We start from the raw sequence: 21,135 nt of genomic DNA on the forward strand, positions 1-21,135 counted from the left end.
ATAAAAGAGCCTACTATGGGAGATACAATTTATACAGAAAAGCTAGGAGTAATTCACTGTGTGTTTAAGAGGTACAATTCCCAACAACTTGACTAAGTGACCTGGGTACTGTGATCAGGAGGAGGTAGCATTAATACCTGCAGAGTCCTGGTAGCCCTGTAGTGCTGAGAGATATCTGATATATTTGTGTATCTTCAAAATTCTATCTACTGAGTTCTATTCAAGGTCTTACATACCTAAAAAAGACATTGCAAATCATGTCAACTATCTAACAGTTTACCTAGCACCTTACGAACCAGGACGTCTCGAGAAGTATGAGCTCCAATAATTAACAAATCTCTCATTTATAAATAAGTTTATTTATAATGATATTTACATAATAAAAACAAAATACATAAAGCTCACAAGTAGGACAAATAGTCTGGGGTATAAAAACAGCAATATAGACTGACAGGCAAATTTTAAAGGAATAGTTAATAAAGACTGAAATATCAGACAATTTTACTTCTAAATTTCACTTTGTCACCCACACTGAACTGAAATTGAACAATGGCTTCTCTTCAGGTGGTCACGTATTGGAAATTCTGGGAACTGGTAAATTATATTTTTTTGAGAATTTAAAGTTAATGACCTATTTCCATGCAGTACCTAATGCTGCTTCAGTATGAAGTCACCTCCTTTGAAGTGCAGTAGCATTAAGTTAATGTGCCCTGCTGGACTAGACAATGTCAGCAGCATTTGCTCATCTATGGTCACACAGCAGAGGGGGGAAAACTGGAGCTGAAGTGACTGGGCAACAACAGTTAAGAGAAGCAAAAGCGGGAAAGGAAACTGATGGTAGCACATACAGGAGTAGGCGGAGCTAATGAGCACAGAGCGCAGCAAGAAAACGAGAAGGAACTGAGCCACAGAGCAGGACAAAGGATCAGGTCACTACTCACTGGAAAACAACTTAGTGCCTAGCCAAACGTGTGTTACCAGAAGGAGGAAGAGGACCTGGGGATGTTAGTAGATGGAATGCCACCTTTTGATTCAGGCTGAGTTCTTACTGACATTGGTGAACATCTGCTTCAAATAGCAATAAAATGAAGGCTAAACAACCTATACTGCTGCATTTTTTAACAATAAAAACTTCAAATGAGACAGGCAAAAACAAGACATAAGCATTGTCAAATAAGGCACATGTAAATCTACACACAGTATCCAGTGAAAGACAATATATATATATATATATATATATTTGGAGGTAGAAATAATTACAAAAATACTGACATTTCTAAAGCATTAGCATATTTGTTACAAACAATCACCAACTAATCCCCATTCAGAAAACTGCTTTGTAAAATGATTATTCAGCATCTTCAGGATGTGAATGTCTGGAGAATCCAGTTAGTGGCAAAAAGTTGTCCATACTATGAGAAATGCAACATGAAATTATAAAAAGTTACAAATGCTCATAAACCCCATGGTCACTGCGATGTGAATGGCCTTGAGTGCACCAAGTTGATACCTCCTCATCAGTCAGGAATTCTGAGTTTTCCTTTCACAGACCCATTGACGTTTTTAGTAACGTGGCTATATCTGCTGGCATACTTCCTTCATCAGCTGCAGGCCAGAAAATGATATGAAAGTTATGTAGAAATACTGGACTTCTAAGACATATTTTCTCTCAACTTTTTCTTTCTTTGGTGAATTCCTATTTATAACTAATTCCCAGTTTATTTCAATGTCATCTCATAAAAGCCTGCCCTACCCTTTGCAACTGAGTTACTTCCCTTCCTACTGGCAATGGCATAGCTGTAAAGTCACAAATATTTCTGATGTATGCAGCCATAAACTAAAGATGGCTGAAATACAGCAGAATGAATCACTTCTCTCACAAAAACCTGAGACACAATCAAAACCACAGGAGCACTTTCACCTGCTGTACTGATAAGACACCCGCACAAAACGCAGAGCACTGGGCAAACCCTTCAGGAGCTCACAGAGCCCCTTCCTCCACGCTTATTCAACAGACTTGAAGACAACGCATGGCATGAAGTTAACACTCATCCTAAACTGACACCATAATAGAGAAATGCAAGGAGAAAAATAGTAGTCTTTCAGTTTCTCATTTAAAAAAAGCAAAACAAAAAAAAAAAAAAACCCCAAAACCTAAAAGGACAACTGGGAGAAATCTGAGTAGGAAATGTGATTATATCTGAACATAACTTGTTCGTAACAAACTCTGAAAATATTCATCTAAAATCTTGAGTGTGAAGTGCCATACTGATAACTAACTTCATACTAGTGCTGGAGGGGACAGGGGAAACATGGGTGTCAGTCAGTGAGCTTTCCTTCATACCATGCTTTCTGAATTTTCATATAAAATTTTCTGTAATAAACCCAGATGGTGGTGGCACATGCCTTTAATCCCAGCAATCCAGCAGCAGAGGCAGGTGGATCTCTAAGTCAAGGCCAGCCTCATCTACAGAGTGAGTTCTGGGACAGGTAAGGCTACACAGAGAAGCCCAGTCTCAAAAACAAAAAAAATCTGTAATAAAAGTTCAAAAGTGTAATTAACTAGTTACTCAAGAAACAAAGAATCCCACAATTTTTATCATAAAGCAATGGTTCTCCAGTTAATGTACAGCAGAATCAAGTGGAAAGCTTATTAAATTACAATACAGAGTGCCTAGTATATCTAATAGAGAATTCAGAAATCTGCATTTCCATTGCCAAGTGCCCAGGTGTCGTAGATGCAGATCCTGAGACAAAGGCCAGCTCTAAAGAAACAGACTCTAAAGAAGCAGGCCGTGAGCAGTCATGGTCTTTAGCCATGCTGATTTTCCAGAGTTTTCACAAAGACTGCTGATACACACACTCATCTGCAAATACACCTTTCATTTACAGGGCAAAAGAACTCTCAGTGTAAGCAGGAAAGGAATACACACAACTCTAGTTTTAAACATGAAACTGGGACACAGCTAAAGTTGAAAGTAAATAAATGACAATATTGTATCCCTGGTTTTATTGGACAAGAAATAAAGCATCCCCTGTGGAAAAACAAAACAAAACAAACAAACATCTTCCCAAAACAAAGGGACCACCTATGGGAGTACCGCTATGAGCTGCCCCATGTTTGGAAATGAACTCATGAACTTAAAGTCTCGCGGCCAGGCATGGTGCTGCAAGCCTTTCATCGCAGCACTCGGGAGGCAGAGGCAGGCAGATCACTGTGAGTTCAAGGCCAGCCTGGTCTACAAAGTGAGTCCAGGATAGCCAAGGCTACACAGAGAAACCCTGTCTTGAAAAAAGAAAAACAAACAAAACAGTCTCATAACAACTAAGCCACCTTTCAGCCCCATTTGCACATTTCTCTCCCTTGAATTTTAAATTATGTGCGTATACTTCTCGATAAAAATTACACACATAAATACCACATGTAAACTTACAAAACATAAAATTATCATTTCTGACAACAGAAAGGAGCCATTTACTTGAGGTTTCTAAGGCCCAAGAAGTAGTAGTAGTAAGGAGGAGGGGGAGGAGGAAGAGGAGATGGTGGTGGTGGTCGTAGGTCGTGGTGGTGGTGGTAGGAGGAGGAGGAGGTGGAGGAGGAGGAGGTGGAGGAGGTGGAGGAGGAGGTGGAGGAGGAGGTGGAGGAGGAGGAGGAGGAGGAGGAGGAGGAGGAGGTGGAGGAGGAGGTGGAGGAGGTGGAGGAGGAGGTGGAGGAGGAGGAGGAGGAGGTGGAGGTGGAGGAGGAGGAGGAGGAGGTAGAGGAGGAGGTGGTGGTGGTGGTAGTAGTAGTAATTAATAATTTTAATTTTAATTTTTTGGTTTTTCGAGACAGGGTTTCTCTGTGTAGCCTCGGCTGTTCTAGGATGACTTTGTAGACCAGGCTGGCCTTGAACTCACAGAGATGTGCCTGCTTCTGCCTTCCAAGTGCTGGGATTAAAGGCGTGCACCACCACACCTGGCCTTGAACTATATTTTGATAAATATTTACTGGTCAAAATAAAATTATGTAAGTATTAGGGCTCTTAAAGTTACTTACACTATAAAGTAAGTTTTCAACCTTTGAGTTGATGGTATTACTCATTTAGTAAACAAATCATAAAATTGTGAGTGAAGCTTTAGATTCAAACTTGATTTTGAGGATATCATGGTATGTATTATACGAGATGGAAGAGACAGACATTTCAAAAATCAAGGTTTGTTTTTGTTTTTGTTTTTAATCAATTCTGACAAAACAAATTTTCATTATAGTTGCACTTAGCATAAATATGCATATCTTCTATTTTTGTCCTCCAAACTATACATACTAGTTAAGAACTCTGGTCATCTATATTTTAATAAATATCAGTATTTCTATGTGCAAAAAGCTTACCTTCATCTACTGTGGTCATGTCTTGCTCTAGTTTCAGCTTCTGTTGGTTAATTTTTAGCATGGACTCTTCAATAGTTCCTTGGCTTATTAATTTAATAACTAATACTTCTCTAGAAATAAACATACGACATGTGTACAGGTCACTAAAGTTATTTAAACTAACAGTTCAACAAGGAGAATAAGAAAAGTTAATAAGTTAATGACTCTGGTGGTTTGCATAAGATGGTTCCCACACACTCATATATTTGAATGCTCAGTCACCAGGGATTGGCACTGTGTGAAAGGATTAGAAGGTCTAGGAAGCGTGGCCTTGTTGGAGGAACTGTGTTACTAGGGCTAGCCTTTGGGCTTTCAAAAGCCCAGAACAGGCCCAGTACCTCTCAGCCTATGGACCAGGATGTAACTCTCAACTACTGCTCCATCACCATGTCTGCCATGCCTGCTGCCATGATGACAATGGACTAAGCCTCTGAAACTGTAAGCAAGCCCCAAATTAAGTGCTTTCTTTTATTATTTACTTACTTATTTATTCACTGGTTTTGTTGTGGTGGGTCCCCCCCCCCCCTTGTTAATGAGACAGGCCGTCTGTGTGCAGCCCTGGCTGTCCTAGAATTCACTCTGTAGACCAGGCTGGCTTCAACTGTCTCTGCCTCTCAAGTGCTGGGATTAAAGGCATGCACCACTATGCCTAGCTAAATGTTTTCCTTTAAGAGTTGCCTTGGTCATAGTATCTCTTCACAGCAAGAACAGTGACTAAGACAGACCCATAATTAATTTCTTTTAATCAAAATACTTGAGATTGGCATTTACAAGCATTAAAACATACAGACATCCATTCTCTCCTCCTGATCCAAAAGAAAAACATATGTATGCTTTGAAAATTGCTTTGGAGCATGTTAGATAAGCACTGTTGTCTTATTATACTACTTTTCCTGTGTTTGTAGCCCAAGTCTCTATGAGGATCAGGCTGACCTAGAACTTGCTCTGCAGGGACAGGCTGTCTGGCCTGAAGCCTCTCCATTGATGGGATTACAGACATGAACTAACACTACTGATAATATACATTTCATAAACTGTAAAATTATTTGGTAAGGAAGTGGAGGTTAATTTAATTACTAGAAAATGAGTACACAGTAATTTACATGACAGCATCAATGTATGCTAAACACAGCAGCTATATTTTGCTAGAAAAAAAAATAAAACCTAAAGACAGGATATCACACCTTCTTTCAGATTTTGTACTAATCAAGCTGGTACTTGTTGAAAACTAAATTTCAACTGACAATACTTACTTAGTCTGACCAACTCTATGGCACCTGTCTTCTGCTTGTTTGTCATTGTATGGATTACAGTCAATGTCATGAAGTATAACAACATTTGCTGAAGTCAGATTTATTCCTAACCCACCAGCTTTGGTTGACAAGAGAAATACAAAGATATCCATATCTGTATTAAATTCATCAATTAGATGAATCCTGTAAGACAAATGGATTAGTTTCAGTTTCACTAAAGGATAAGTATGTAGAACTGAAAACCTACGAGACTGCTCTTCCCAATACACTTACTTTCTTCTCAACTATCACTGAAGGATCCCTTAAGTCAATTCAACCATTCTAATTTCATGATTTAGCTAAGTAATACTTATACAGTCTTAACTTTCTGAGCAATCTGACAGGATGAGCAATACACAAGATGAGCCAAGGACTGCACAATCTCATTGTATCCCAGGATTTGTTTCTCATATAACTTTGACCCTTAACACTAATAATTGGGGGAAAATTAGCATAGCTGATAAAAAATAAACCATTTAACAGACTAAAAAAGTATTCTACTCTCTTAATTTTTATGAAAACCTTTAAGAACTGGTTCTTCGGTTGTATTTAGGGGGGTGGGCTTTGGGGATGTCTCACTATGCAACCTAGGTTGGCCTCAAATGTTAGATCCTCCTGCTGAACAAGAATGTTTTTCTAAACATTTAATTAACCTTCAAAATAAGAAAAATCTGATCTTAAAACAATGCTGATTAAACAGTAAGATATTTTAAACTTTCAATTTGTTTAGTACTGATTATAATTTTTTTTTAACACCCTAACCAGTTTCCCATGCCTGTCAGTCCCCCACATCCACCACTCTTCCTTCATTTCTCTTTAGGAAAGGGCAGGCCTCCCATGGTTATCAAGCAAACATGACATACCAAGTTGCAGTAAGACTAGGCACCTCTCCTCATATTAAAGCTAGATGAGACTGCCCAATATGAGGAAAAGGGTCCCAAGAGCAGGTCAAGGAGTCAGAGATTGCCCCAGATCCTACTGTTAAAAGTCCCACAAGAACACTGAACTACAAGACTGTAACATATATACAGAGGGCCTGGATCATTCCTATAGAGGCTCCCTGTCAGTTCAGTCTCTGTGGGCTCCTATGAGCCCAGGTTAGTTGACTCTGTGGTTTCTTGTGGTGTCCTTGACCACTCTGGCTCCTGCAGCCCTTCTTCCCCTCTTCTGCAGGACTCCCCAAGCTCTGACTAGTGTTTGGCTGTGAGTTTCTGAATCTGTTTCTACCAGTCACTGAATGAAACCTCCCTTGAATGGTTCTTTAAAGGGGAAAAATTCAGAGCTGAGGCTGTGGTTCAGTTATAGAGTGCTTGCCTAGCATATGAAATACACCGAGTGTGATCCCTAACACTGCAGAAAATACAAATTACATAAAGAAAAGAATAAAAAATTAAAAAAGCATACAATTCTCATAGTTTCTAGGAAAACATTTGTATATAATTCTAGAAAAAAAATAAAGGAAAGCAACTCTCCCAAAAGGTAATATTTGAATATTTGAATATTGAATATTTGAAATATCAGAGCTAAGACTTAAGACAAGAAATTTCTACAAAATGCTTCTTATATTTAAAATGCTAGCACATGCAAAAGTGAATGGTACTTGGTAGATAATACTAACCTTTCAGAAATCTGAGTCTTTCCATCTAATCGGAGGTATCTATGCTGATGATGCTTTAAGAGAACCTCTAATATATCCAGCATCATGGTAAACTGGCTGAATAACACAACTCTATCACCCTGTGGAAATATATGTATGAATTAGAAACAGGAAAGTAAAACCATTACACCACCCAAAGCCTTAAGCCCTACAAAATAAGGCATTCTTAAAGAGCCTTCTGGCAACTTTGCAGAAAATTCCCCATGATATATTTATTTAATGCTCAGTTGCTTAAAAGTTTTAAAAGTAAAGTAACAGTACCAAGAATAAATTTATTTTTCCTTACACATGGATATATTGCTTTATCTTCTGAAGTTTAAGTCTCAGTTTTTAAGTTAAGGAAGTTAGTCATTACTTCCTTTCCTAATAAAACAGCATCATTCACTAAGAGCAGCTACATAATCACTGCTTGGATGTTAATACTCAAAATTTGAGCTACTTCATACAAATTGCAGCATCATTCACAGAAATTACCTTCAAAAAATAATTAAAGCTGGGCCACGTGTGGTGGCGCATGCCTTTAATCCTAGCACTTGGGAGGCAGAGGCAGGTGGATTGCTGTGAGTTCAAAGCCAGCACAACCAAGGCCACACAAAGAAACCCTGTCTCAATCTCCTCCCCACAAAAAAAAAGAAAACAAAAATTAAAACTTAAACTAATACAGATGTGATCTAATCTGACTTTTAATCTTTTCTTGGAAGGTCTAAAAAAGAAAATAAACAGGAAAAAATATGTGGAAACAAGTGTTTAAAATACTAACTAGGTTCTGCCAGGTGAGGTGGTACACACCTTTAATCCCAGCAGTTGGGAGGCAGAGGCAGGTAGATCGATGTTGATGTGAGTTTGAGGCCAGCCTGGTCTACAAAGTGAACGTAGGACAGCCATGGCTCACAGAGAAAGCCTGTCTCGAAAAACAAAAATCAAAAAACAAAACAAACAAAAATACTAGGTTCTAGAGGAATGTAGAACATAAACTAACTTTTAGGAAGTAGAACTGCCTGGGACAAGAACAAAACCAGAGACATGCTTTCTAATAGTTTCTGTTTCAGAAGTTCAACCAACTGGGAAGATACAAGGAGATAGTCAATTCTTTTTAATACCTTCTGTTTTAACTCAGACAAGATGCATCCTAAGGCTCGGAACTTGCCAGAATCTAAAATTAAATCCATATCTAACTGGTAATCATTAATGTGTCGATACTGTTTACAAAGTACATGTAGTTCAAAGTCTGTCATAACTTCCATGTCTTCAAAGATCAGGTCAGGGTTAGCCTCACAATGTGTAGGTTCCTTTTTACAAATGAAACACAACAAAACATAAATACACAATTTATAAAATAATCAGAATAATTTAATAAAAACTCCACATTTGAAAAAATACCCAAATCAGACATTTTAGTACAATAGATTAAGCGTAAGAAATAATTTTGTGTATCCTACAGAAAGGGAGATTTTTTACCTCTTCTAGAAATAGTATGTTCATTTATAGGTGAAAAACTTTTTTTCTCATTCTGTCCAAACATTTATTAAGATAGATATTACTAATGTATAAAAACAGCCTTTGTCCTTACTATGTAAATAATGATTCCACAATTTAGAATTTAGTTCAAAATAATCCTAGCAAAGTATCTACAGGTTTACAGGAAATAAGAGTAGTATAGTTATAAATGCTAAATTGAAAGCAATATTGACAGAAGGTTCTTTATAAAAATTTTTTGCATTTTCACATGTTTAAAATCACAAAATAATTAAAAAGACAACTTGTTGCATTCAACACAGATATAGCTACAAAAAGAAGAATAAGGAGTTAAGAAAGAATGAATAAACTGACAAAAGAAATACAACAAAAGAAAAACAAAAATAAAATATGGAAAAACTGTTCCATTAGGCAAGACACAAATATGAGGGATCTTTTAGTTTGGTTTCTTTCTTCTTTTTTCTAATAATAGTTTTTTAAGATTTATTATTTATACAGTATTCTGCCCTCATGTGTGCCTGCATGCTAGAACAGGGCACCAGATCTCATTCTAGATGGTTGTGAACCACCATGTGATTGCTGGGAATTGAACTCAGGACCTCTGGAAGCAAGCAGTGCTCTTAACTTCTAAACCATCTCTCTAGCTGTAGTTTTTTTGGGTTTTTGTTTTTGTTTTTATAAAAAACTTTTTTAAAACTATGTATCATAAATCTAGGTGAGAACCTAGCAAATTCTTCCCATAAAGGACTACAGGCCAACAGGCAACTAGTATTTTTGGCTTGGTAGGTAGAGTGGTGTATACTGTATTTACCCAGCTCAGCCCCTACAGTGAGAAACCCTAAGAGATACCCAGATAAATGGGTATGCTTATGTTCCAACAACAACAAAGTAAGTGGTCCAGTTTGCTAACTACCAATCCATTCTCTTTGTCCCTCCAACTATCTTTGCCTAGAAAATGTACTTCAGGCTAGGGCTACAGCAGTGTGGATGGTGGAAGGTAGAGAACTTGTTCAGCAGGTGCATCAGTGGCTCAAACACGAATATGTCTGATAGTTTAGCAGCCTGACTTTCAGCCTAAGACCATCCTAAGCATTTCCCAGTGTTACTAGCAAATCCCAGCCTGAGTATAGCATAAGTCCTTACCTTCAGCATTAGCTGAGACATCTCCTTCAGCTTCTCAGCTGTGTAATACTGGCGGTGTAGTAAAGGGTGATTGGCCATTTTTCTCAATTGCATCATGACATTGCACATTTCTGTGTTTTTCTCTGTGATCCAAAGAGTATATATTTTTTTAAACATCAAAGTGATTGATAGAAAGCTATTTACTAAAGCCTATCTCAATTTTTTAAGTCTCAAAAATGTTTCTCCAAATACCAACTAACTAAAAAAGAACAACCCTAAAATTATCATATGCCCCAGTCTACAATCACTTTTCCATAAGCTATGGAAGCCAGGTGTTACCCAGGTTGTTGATAGACTTTTTCAATCTGTTGAAAAGGCTGGAGTAGAGTTGCTCCTGCTTCTCTGACATTGCACAAAGCTCAATCTGATCCTTCTTGGGAGGCAGCTGCTTAAGAACCTTGGAAAAATAAATCACTTCATGTGATTTTTCTAAGAAAACAGAATTCTTAGGAAAAAAATTGCAACCAAAACCTCCCCAAATAAAGAATTACCTCCTCTTTCACTCTTCTGAGAATAAAAGGCTTTATGATTTGCTTTGCGTGTGCTATTCTCTCCTTTTCATATATACTCTGCTCATCTGCTGGTTTCTAAGCGAAATAAAAACCCAACACTTTAGAAATATCTTTAAGTCATAACAATAACCCCACATTGCAATATGCATAGTCATCAGACCCTCAATTCACAGGTAGAATTACACATTTGACTGTTTGGGCTTTTCCTATATAGAAACATGAGTCAAACTCATGGCCTTGGATATGAGAGGCAGGTGCCTTTACACTGAGTTACTACTGTCTAGGACCAGAAACTCATTTTTAAATTCTGAGCTGCAATCTATTTGAAGCTCCATATATAGTTTGAGGTTTTGTTGTACGTTATCATGTGCTTTACTCTAGTGGTAAATCTGAACATGCCTAGTTGGTATTTAGATCCAAACATCCAATTCAGTCATTGACTGAATAAATCACATGGAAGGAAAATGTGTCCCAGGTTCAATTCCCAGCAAACACATGGTGGCTCTCAACCATCTATAATGAGATCTAGTGTCCTCTTCTGGTGTGCAGGTGTACATGCAGGCAAGAACACTGTATACATAATGGATACATTTAAAATAAAAATACAGATATCAAGTCTAGCAGAAATGGTCATTTAGTTCGTGGAGAGGCACCAAGTGCTAGTGGGCACTTGGACCAGTGGTCCAGAGATGAGACAAGTTTAAGAAACAGACAAGCCAAGCATGATGGAGCACGCCTTTAATCCTAGCACTTGGGAGGCAGAGACAGGTGGATCACTGTGAGTTCAAGGCCAGCCTGGTCTACAAAGTGAGTCCAAGACAACCAAGGCTACACAGAGAGACCCTGTCTCAAAAAACAAAACAAAAGAAAGAGACAAGTTCATAGAGCGCTAGACAGCAAGCAAAGGTTATTGTACATCCCAGTGTACAGCAGATTAGTGTGGCCATCAGCCCTAAACAAGTGCTCGGCTTTGAACAAGACACTCTTATCACCCCCTGCAAGGCTGACAGGCTGTCCTGGAAGAGGAAACAGAAAGCGTGTAAGTCAGATGATAGGAAAAGAGGGCCACGAAATGCTGTCCTATGGGCACAGCATGACCGTGGATGGCACTCATGAACTCAGCAATACAGATTGCCTAGGAGTCTGCAGGATGCAGAGGCCCTAAACATTTAGTCATAGATGAGAGCAGGGCTCATAAGCCTGGTCCAGAAGCACTAATAATAGTCAAGCGTTGCTAGGGAAATTGAAGTCACTGTATTCATGGGGTAGCCACTGGAGAGTTACCTACGCTCTGGTGAATGATAGCTTTGGTTAAGCCCAGTGGGTTACCAAGTAAAAACCATTGTCACAAGACCAGGGGTGGTGGCGCATGCCTATAATCCCAGCACTTGAGAGGCAGAGGAAGGTGGAGTTCGAAGCCACCCTGGTCTACAGAGTGAGTTCCAGGACAGCCAAGGCCACACAGAGAAACCCTGTCTTGAAACCTCCAGCTCCCCCCCACTTGCCCCCAAAAAGACAATTTCCACTAAAGTAGGATGGGAAGTCGCTGAGAAGAGAATAGCAGATAGAGGCAGCAAGGAGTTGAGAAGGGCTGGGGAATGAATATGACCAGAACCATCACACACATGTATGCAATTATCAAGGGTTAAAGTAATAATAGTAGAACAATAGCTAGCCTAACCATGCACATGCACACGTTCACAAATACAAAAGTCAAAGGGAGGTCATCTTAAGGACTCCAGGGTGGGCATTCTCTCAAGTTTCAAGCAAGAGGCTCAAGAATGAAGCTGCTTATATACGGCCACTGAGCTCCAAGCAGAGAACTGGACCACCTGAGTCCAGTCAGCTCTTCACTGCAGCAGGTGGAAACAACAAGCATGGAGTGCAGCAGTAAACCGGAGCTTGCTGCAGAGCACTGGGCGTCCTCATATGCTCAGCTGTCCACTAAAATCTAACAATTTAATGATCAGTCGCCTTATACTATCCAATCAGAGCCTACAAAAGATTCTTAGGAAATGAATAGATCTACCATGTAGAAAGTCACTGGGTTAATATCAGCTTTCTGGGTAAGCCCTCTAAACTCTACCTATAGAAGCCTCTATGTTCCCAAGACAATGACTATGCAAACAAGAGACTTTCTAGTTTTAGAAAGGCCACTCACCCTTCCCAAAAGGAATGACCTTCTTAATTTAGGTATTAGGTACTAGTTTTCAGTTTTTGTTTTTTAGTTGGTTGTATTATACCAGTTTTATTTTGATAATGGCACCACAATTTTATATGGTATAAAAATTAGTAGAGGCTAAATAAATGATATAAAAAAATGTTAAAAAAGAAACATACACATAGCCCAAGATACCATATATATCTGAGCTCTCAACCAATTTAAAATTAATATTCAGCTGCTCATTAGGAAACTGAACCTCAAAACTCCTGAGTACTGGTCATAGAATTTATTTTCCTCCATACTCTGGCTTCTATGTCCATATAGAGGCATATCAAGATCTTAAGCTCACTTAATAGAGCATGTACTGAAAAGACAAAAAACACCTTCACATGTAGGGGAAACATACATGCACGCTTACCGTTTTAGAAGAAAACATCCTTCGGATTTCACTGGTGCTACTACTAAACATGTGTGGCATAACAAAATTCAACAATGACATGAGTTCTAGCAGATTATTCTGCACAGGTGTGCCCGTGAGCAGTAAGCGGTTATTTGCCTTAGAGTGAAGACAAAGCTTAAGTTAGTTTCCATTTTTAAGTGCCTCTCCCACCCATCTGATCAGTAAAGGATACAAGGGGAAAATTATAATCATCATTTATAATTTTATATTCTGTGATAGAAGTTGGGATATTTTATGTCAGTTACTATCATCTACTATACTTCAGTTAGAATGTGAAACTGCTGGTCACAATTTAAAAGTACTAATTTGTACCTTCAAATAATTCCTATGAGGTGGTAAAAAAATACACTATATTTGATATATATATCTATCTTATATGAATTGGAGCTTATTGCAATATGGTACTAAGAGTATTTTCTCAGACTTTATTTATTTTATGTATGAGTGCTCAATCTACATGTGAACCTATATGCCAGAAGAGGGCATCAGATTCCAGTATAGATGGTTGTGAGACACCATGTGGTTGCTGGAAATTGAATTCAGGACCTCTGGAAGAGCAGACAGTGCTCTTATCCTCTGAGCCATCTCTCCAGCCCCCTAAGAATATATATATATTACATATTTAAAGAATTACTGAAGAAAAAGAAAGAAAAAACAAACTAGAAATACATGATAGAGGCCACAAGGCCCACAAAGCAAAAAGACCTTTTTTTAAAAAGCCTGTCTGGGAGTGGGGGGAAGGGGGGAGGGGGGGAAGGGGAATTGTTAACATCCAATATAAAATTATGTTTATGTTAAATTAGGAAAGGTAAATTTTATCACAACTATTTACAAAGCAACTCTTACATTAATTGTCATTAGGTGCTGGTAGCGGATAGAGCCCATATTCTTCAGCATATGGCCTTCATCAAAAATTGCATAATTCAGTTTTAGCCGTCGAAAGAGACCACGGTCATCAGAGCTGCTGATTGCACAATTATACCTGTTGCCATGCCAAAGAAAATGAATTATTTTTTATTATGCCTTTTAGGAGCTTTGAGTTTATTTAGACATAAACTTTTTTTTCAAGATTTATTTATTATGCATACAGTGTTCTACCTGCATTTACTCCTGCATGCCAAAAGAGGGCAGCAGATCTCATTATAGATGGTTGTGAGCCACCATGTGGTTGCTGGGAATTGAACTCAAGACCTTTAGAAAAGCAGCCAGTGCTTTTAACCTCTGAGCCATCTCTCCAGTCTCTAGAACTATTTTTCTTGACATTTTTATTTAATTAAACTTATTTGTATGTTTTGTAAGTACATGTGTTGCCACCAAAGACACAGGTGTAGCGGTCATGTTTTTTTCTTCCTCGGGTTCTCAGGTACAATGACAATTGCCTTACCCACCAAGCTATTTCACAGGCCTCTAAACATTTTTTTGTTTTTTAATTTCAAATAGCTCTTACATAAGACAGCACTAAACACAGTCAGCTCCCAAATACTGATGTATTCTTATGGAATATTCACATACATGTAACCAAATTATGCAGTACTAACCTAAAGAAAATTTAAATGTAACCGTTTCAGGCAACTTTGATACACTTGGGAAGCAGGCAACTTGAGAATAACAGAAATAATCTAGCACTGCTGTATACTTTGCCTCTTAAGTATATCTAAGAAGCAGAAAAGAGCCAGGTGTGGTAGTACACACCTTTAATCCCAGCACTCGGGAGGCAGAGGGAGGTGGATCGCTTAGTTCAAGGCCAGCCTGGTCTACAAAGCGAGTCCAGGACAGCCAAGGCTACACAGAGAAACCCTGTCTTGAAAAACCAAAAAAAGAAAAATAGTAATAAAATGAAATAAAAAGGAAAAATGAAATTTTGGATAAATTCTTTCCAAAATGGACCCTTATAGAAGATGGTAGCAATAAAAATTTAAATGAACTATAAAAACATTGTTTTCTACCACGTGTTTACACTCAATAGTTCCAACTACATAGTGACTACTCAAAGACATATTGAAGCTGGGCTTGGTGATAGCTGAAATGCTAGCACTTGGTGGTAGGAGGCGAAAGGATCGAAAGTTCCGTTAACTGACCCGGAGACCAGTCAGCTAACTAAAGGAGACCCCCAAACAAAGAGTTAGTTTCTTGTCATCCTTCTGCTGCTCTAATTCAGAACTTTCAGTGGGAACAGGAGATCTCATTGTATTTATTATCAACATTTATTTGCAAGTTAGAAATATAAATCTTTGGCAAATTTTATCTTAAGCTTAACTGAGTTCTGCTATGCTTTCAATTAAATGAACAGAAATTTTACCTCCATTTATAGTGAGCTAGCAAACTCACTCAAACAAAAGGTTTTATACACTAAATTTTTTTTTAAAGCCTTCATTAGCAGCATAAATCACTGATCCTACTTCACAGTCCCAGAATAAACTAACCTAAATATTACAACTACAAGGTATTTTTCTAGCTGGGCGTGGTGGCATGCAGAAGCCTTTGGTCCTAGTACTTGGGAGGCTGAGGCAGGCAAGTTCAAGGTTAGCATGGTCCATACAGAGTTCCAGACCAGCCAGGACTACATAGTGAAACCCTGCTTTTTAAAATGGGGGTACTGTACAAATTCTCCCCACCACCTCCCAGATTTCAATACTTACGTAGTAACAATTACATTGTAATCTTCATATTTATTATGGATATTGAATCTAATTTGTTTACGTTCTTCTTGAGAACCTAGAATTTAAAAATGTATACTTTGACTATACTCGTTGTGTTTAATTACATATTTTAATTTTTTTAAATTTCAAAATGAAAAGCAAAGTGACTTACCATAATAACAGAGCACATTTAAACTGGGGCACCATAAATTAACTTCTCTTAACCAGTTATCTACAAAACACAAGAGATTTTTTGAATCTGCTATTGTAAGATTTGTATTTTTGTTTAAAAAAAAAAAAAAAAAAAAACACTATGAATACTATCCCCCATGATTAAGAAGAGAGGTTCTGGGAGCTAGAGAGATGGCTCAGAGGTTAAGAGCACTGGCTATTCTTCCAAAGGTCCTGAGTTCAATTTCCAGCAACCACATGGTGGCTCCTGACCATCTATAATGAGATCTGATGCCCTCTTCTGGCCTGCTGGCTCACATGCAAGCAGAATACAGTATAAATATAAACAAGTCTTTAAAAAAAAAAAAAGAGAGAGGTTCTGAAGTGTCAAGGTCAGGAGTAAGGGGCAGAAGACAAGCTTATTTAAGAGATAATTCCAACTTAGGGAAAGATGTAAATTATTTTATACTTATATGCACAAAACTTCCTCACCCCAACTTGTATATTAAATTAATTCAGAAATAATGGATTATTGATTAAGTAGGAATTAAATGGCATCCTTTTAGATTCAAATAACTTTTTAAAGTTGGGCAGGGTAGCTACTCAGGAGCTGAGGCAGGAGGATCACCCAACTCCAAGAGTTCAGGCAAGCATAGATAGGCAACATAGTAAGACTTCTTCACAACCCCAATCTCCCCAAATTATAATATACTCTTTTGTTTATATTTTGCATTTGGCTATTTTTCCCACACACAGACCTCATGTAACCCAGGCTGACATTAAACTCACTACACTATGAAGATGACGTTGAGCCCCTGATCCCCCTGACTCCACCTTCCAGGTACTTAAGGTTGCAGAGTTATACTGGCACATCTAGCTCCTTTAACTCTGAAAAGGAATTTATAAGTATTGGGAACCAAAATAAATGACCATGTCGGGTTCCTGGAAAATATTACCTATGTAATCAAAACACACATACATGTACCTTTTCAAAAGAAAAGGAAATGGGCCAAAAAAATTAATGTTCATCATCGCACATACACATCAATATAAAACACCACAAACAGAAAACCAGTTGTCCCCAGTATTACAAACCTATGGTTGAGGCCGGAACAACAATCAAATGAGGCCCTTTGTTACCCTCCTGAAAGAGGTATGCCAGGAATGCAATGGCTTGGATGGTTTTTCCTAGGCCCTAAAACCAAAAGTTTAAAAGACAATATATGAAAATTTTAAATGAATGAAAATAAACAAATGTTTGAAAGTACAAAAGGAAAAGGATTATTACTAAGCAGGATTGATTTTTTCCATTTCCCATAATCCATTTCTGAGAATTCCTATGAAGTTGGAATGAGTTGAGTAGAATCTACAAATGGTTTTATAACTTTTTTTAATGAGCAGCATGGATGATGGATCTTAATAGTTGGTTTATACACGATACACATTAATAAGGAATAATTTTGTAGAAAGAGCCTAATTCTATATTATTTATATAGAGCCAGAAATTAATGTGGCCTGTGGGCTGTTTCATAACTACAGAAAAATATATACCCAACTCTATTATTCTGCAATTACTCTTAAGGACAGATAAGAGCACCATGTCACATGACAATCAAAAGAAAATAAACTCTGACATAATAGTAACAGACGAACTCCAGTGGCATATTATATTACATTGAGTGAGCCAGACAGAGCAGTATGAACAGCACAGTTCATACTATGCCTGAGGTTAGCCTTTACTAATAGGTTTTAGAACTGAGGTGCAGAGCTGGCCTTGGTGGCTCACATCTGTAATGCCAGTCAAATGGGAGGCTGAGGCAGGATGATCTATGCCAGTTAGAGAACAGCCAGCTGGGGCTACCGTCCTAGGCTGGCTTGGGAAATAGTATAAAATCCGACTTCAAAACAAAAACAAGGCAAAACACGAAGGCCACGGAATTAGCACATCAAAAGAGCTGAGTACTACCAGCCAGCTATTACAAGCTGAACGTGTTCTTATTCTTCGCTCAAAATACATATGCTGGATTCCTAACACTCAAAGATACAGTACTTAGTGGACCAGCCATAAGGAAGAGACTCAGGGTAATGCAGTCATAAAGATGGTATTCAAAACCAGTCAAGTTCACGTCTTTTAAGAAGAGAGATCAGCAGGCTTGCTGGCGCACACCTTTACTCCCAGCACTTGGGAGGCAGAGGCAGGCAGATCGCCAGTCTTTAAAGCAAGCCCAGGACAGCGAAGGCTACACAGAGAAACTCTGTCTCAAAAAAACAAAAACACAAAAACAAAAACAAACAAAACCCAAAAGAAAGAAAGAAAGAAGAGAGACCAGGAATTGGCACAAAGAAGCAATGACATCTGAGGACACAGAAGCAATATCACTGCTAGCAAGGTAAGAAGAGAGGCCTCAAAAGAAACTAAGCCTGCTAGCACCTTAATCGTTGGACTTCTAGACTCCAGAACCATGGGAAACAAACCTGTATGGTATAAACATGGTATTTGTCACAGGTAACAAAAATAACTTCACACCATATATTCTGATGCCAAATATAATCTTACAGTATAGAAATTATATATCTTTATTACTATAGTTCTGAAAGATTATGCCATCAGGCAACACTTTGATAGCCCTGAAGGCAAGGCTGACAACCAAAGGCCAGGTCTGGTTCCCAAGTTCAGTTACACACTGTCATGCTCTTTACATCAACTGTAAGCATTTTGAAATGTCCCAGGCATTACTTACTTTTATACCGAATGAATGGCATCTTTCTTTTAATAAGTACAAAGTGAGAGTGAGTATAAAGAAATAGCATTATTATGTTTGTTCATTTTGAGACTTCAATACACAATGTGATTTAATGTACTTGGTGTTAATTCACTGAATACTTTTTCTTTTGTTTGCTTGACTTTTTGTGGTAGGGTCTATGTGTAGCCAGGCTGTCCTCAGACTTGAAATCCTCCGGCTTTTGTCTCCCAAGGGCTGAAGGTGACACAGCCAGCATATAACTCATGCTTAATAAATACTTTTTACAAGTATAGTTGAAGGAAGGTGAAGGTCACATATGACTGTTAAATTCATATATGACTATATCTGGACTAATGGCTGCAACAAACTTCATGAGCTTAGCCTAAAGCAAATGTAAGTTGGAAAAAAACTAACTCAGAGAGACATCCAAATAAAATGATTTTGCTGATACTTTCATGTAATAATTATAACCAGAAAGACAAATCTATTTCAATTCTGGAGGACTAAAACTAAAGCAATAAAAACAAAGAAAGGCAAAAGAAGTAAAAGATCCTATAATGAGAGCAGTTAAAACTACAATACCCAATAGAGGGCTAGGGATGCAGCTCAGTGGTAGAATGTCTGCCTAGCATGCCCTGAGTTTGTTAACTCCACAAATACAACCAGCCAATCAAAGAACACAAAGAAAATAAAACAACAGCAAGGGAAAAATGCTATGTCTTAGATGACAAATATCTTTTTATGACATGCTGAATAAAAATTCTGTTAATGGTGTACACTTACCATTTCATCTGCTAAAATGCCATTAAGTCCATGTTTATGCAACAATGCCAGCCAATTCAAACCAACCTTCTGATAGGGCTTAAGTAGCAAACTGATGAAGAAACAACAAATATTACAGATTTATACTTTTATTAATTTTCTATACTATTTTTCTGACATTTAGGTTATAAAGAAGTTATAAGCAAAAAATACTAGATCTAAATGAGCTTACCTTTCAATCTGATTTTTATAAGCTATATAATTTTTTGTTTGTTTGTTTTTTGTTTTTTCAAGGCAGGGTTTTTCTGCATAGCCTTGGCTGTCCTGGACTCACTTTGTAGATCAGGACGGCCTCGAACTCAGTGATCCACCTGCCTCTGCCTCCCAAGTGCTGGGTTTAAAGGCGTGCGCCACCACACCTGGTAAGCTATGTACATTTTTAAAAAGCAAATCTAAAATATAACCCACAATAACTTTTTAAAATCTCATAAAAATTTACTCAATGTTTTGTGTTTATTTCTTTTGGCAGTACAAATACAAAAAACACTTCTATGTTTGGTCAAATCATAATTTCACCAAGTTACTGAATTCCATAAATGACCAGAATATTAACTATGATAATGTATTATTAAAGTAGTATTTATTATACAAAGTAGATTATATTGACTAGGCTTTCAGCGTGTTAAAATAATTATGTTTTAGAACTAAACTCACAAACATAATTTGTTCTTTTGCTAGGTTGCTTAATAATGGCTTTATGTAGTTCTAGAGTAACACGTATGAACATATGCATATATTTACATATACAAATATGCTAAGCGCTGATGTGTACCGAAGTATTATGCAAGTGTTTTTATCGTCTTAACTTGGAAAGGCACAAACAAAATAATCGCCAGGAACAATTTGTTTACATTATTACAGAGAGAATAATGGATGAAAACATTTTCCTAGATGTTTAAATGGCTAAAATATTAACACTGAAAATCTACTATATAAAGAATGCACATCATTTTTCAGGTGTCATTTTATTAACTTTTTAAGAATATTATAAATAGCTATCGTCATGGTTTTTCAGATGAAAAGAATGAGACTCCAGAATATGGGGCTGTACATCTACAAAATGTCAAATCTCAGATTTAAATTTGGGAAGTCTCACTCAAACCAAAGCCTAGTCTCATACTGAGGAGGACAGCACTCACCACACATAAATGTGGAAGCTTTCCTCTACCCCCTTAAGTTTCCCCTAAAACATTCAGTGTATACACAGAAAAGAGGTCTGGACATAAGCTGTGGCATGTCAGTAGCTATGGGGTCAAACTCTGAAACCAATACATCTTTATTCCAGTGAGAGGGGAATTACAATACATAAAAAACATTCTTATTAAAAATAACAATACAGAGACGAGAAACTGTCAGCATTGCTAAAGTCATCATACTGTGTGCCTGCCTTACCCGCCCCCCCCCCCAAAAAATGCTGTTTACCAGCACAATTCTATGATCTGACAGAGGCAATGATCCTACAGATGCAGCACCAAAGCCTTCAAAAATGTGTAAAGACTTTTCCAAAGCCTAGTATTCAATCAGAACTACTCTATGGCCGCCTTTTAAAGAAAATTGTTTACAGGTGTTGCTTGCATGCATGTATGTGTGTGTGTGTGTGTGTGTGTG

The 21,135-nt window shown here is 37.8% G+C and overlaps 1 protein-coding gene across 2 annotated transcripts in view; it reads right to left on the reverse strand.

Annotated features, from left to right (window-relative positions):
* Nucleotides 1–908: 908 nt before the first annotated feature.
* The window catches only part of Smarcad1 (SWI/SNF-related, matrix-associated actin-dependent regulator of chromatin, subfamily a, containing DEAD/H box 1), a 65,488-nt gene continuing 45,261 nt past the window's right edge, over nt 909–21,135 (reverse strand). For both annotated transcript variants that reach the window (XM_051152248.1, XM_051152249.1), the window contains exons 11-24: nt 19,489–19,579; nt 17,057–17,156; nt 15,963–16,022; nt 15,791–15,866; nt 13,998–14,133; nt 13,110–13,247; nt 10,507–10,602; nt 10,295–10,412; nt 9,977–10,098; nt 8,458–8,646; nt 7,319–7,437; nt 5,662–5,844; nt 4,370–4,479; nt 909–1,605 (exon numbers count right to left, since the gene is read on the reverse strand). In XM_051152248.1, the coding sequence (XP_051008205.1) occupies nt 1,544–1,605; nt 4,370–4,479; nt 5,662–5,844; nt 7,319–7,437; nt 8,458–8,646; nt 9,977–10,098; nt 10,295–10,412; nt 10,507–10,602; nt 13,110–13,247; nt 13,998–14,133; nt 15,791–15,866; nt 15,963–16,022; nt 17,057–17,156; nt 19,489–19,579 (1,600 nt within the window). In that variant the 3' untranslated portion in view covers nt 909–1,543. The remainder of the gene's footprint in view (nt 1,606–4,369; nt 4,480–5,661; nt 5,845–7,318; nt 7,438–8,457; nt 8,647–9,976; nt 10,099–10,294; nt 10,413–10,506; nt 10,603–13,109; nt 13,248–13,997; nt 14,134–15,790; nt 15,867–15,962; nt 16,023–17,056; nt 17,157–19,488; nt 19,580–21,135) is intronic.

The sequence above is a fragment of the Acomys russatus genome, chromosome 10 (assembly GCF_903995435.1).
Source record: "Acomys russatus chromosome 10, mAcoRus1.1, whole genome shotgun sequence".
NCBI classification, from domain to species: Eukaryota; Metazoa; Chordata; class Mammalia; order Rodentia; family Muridae; genus Acomys; species Acomys russatus.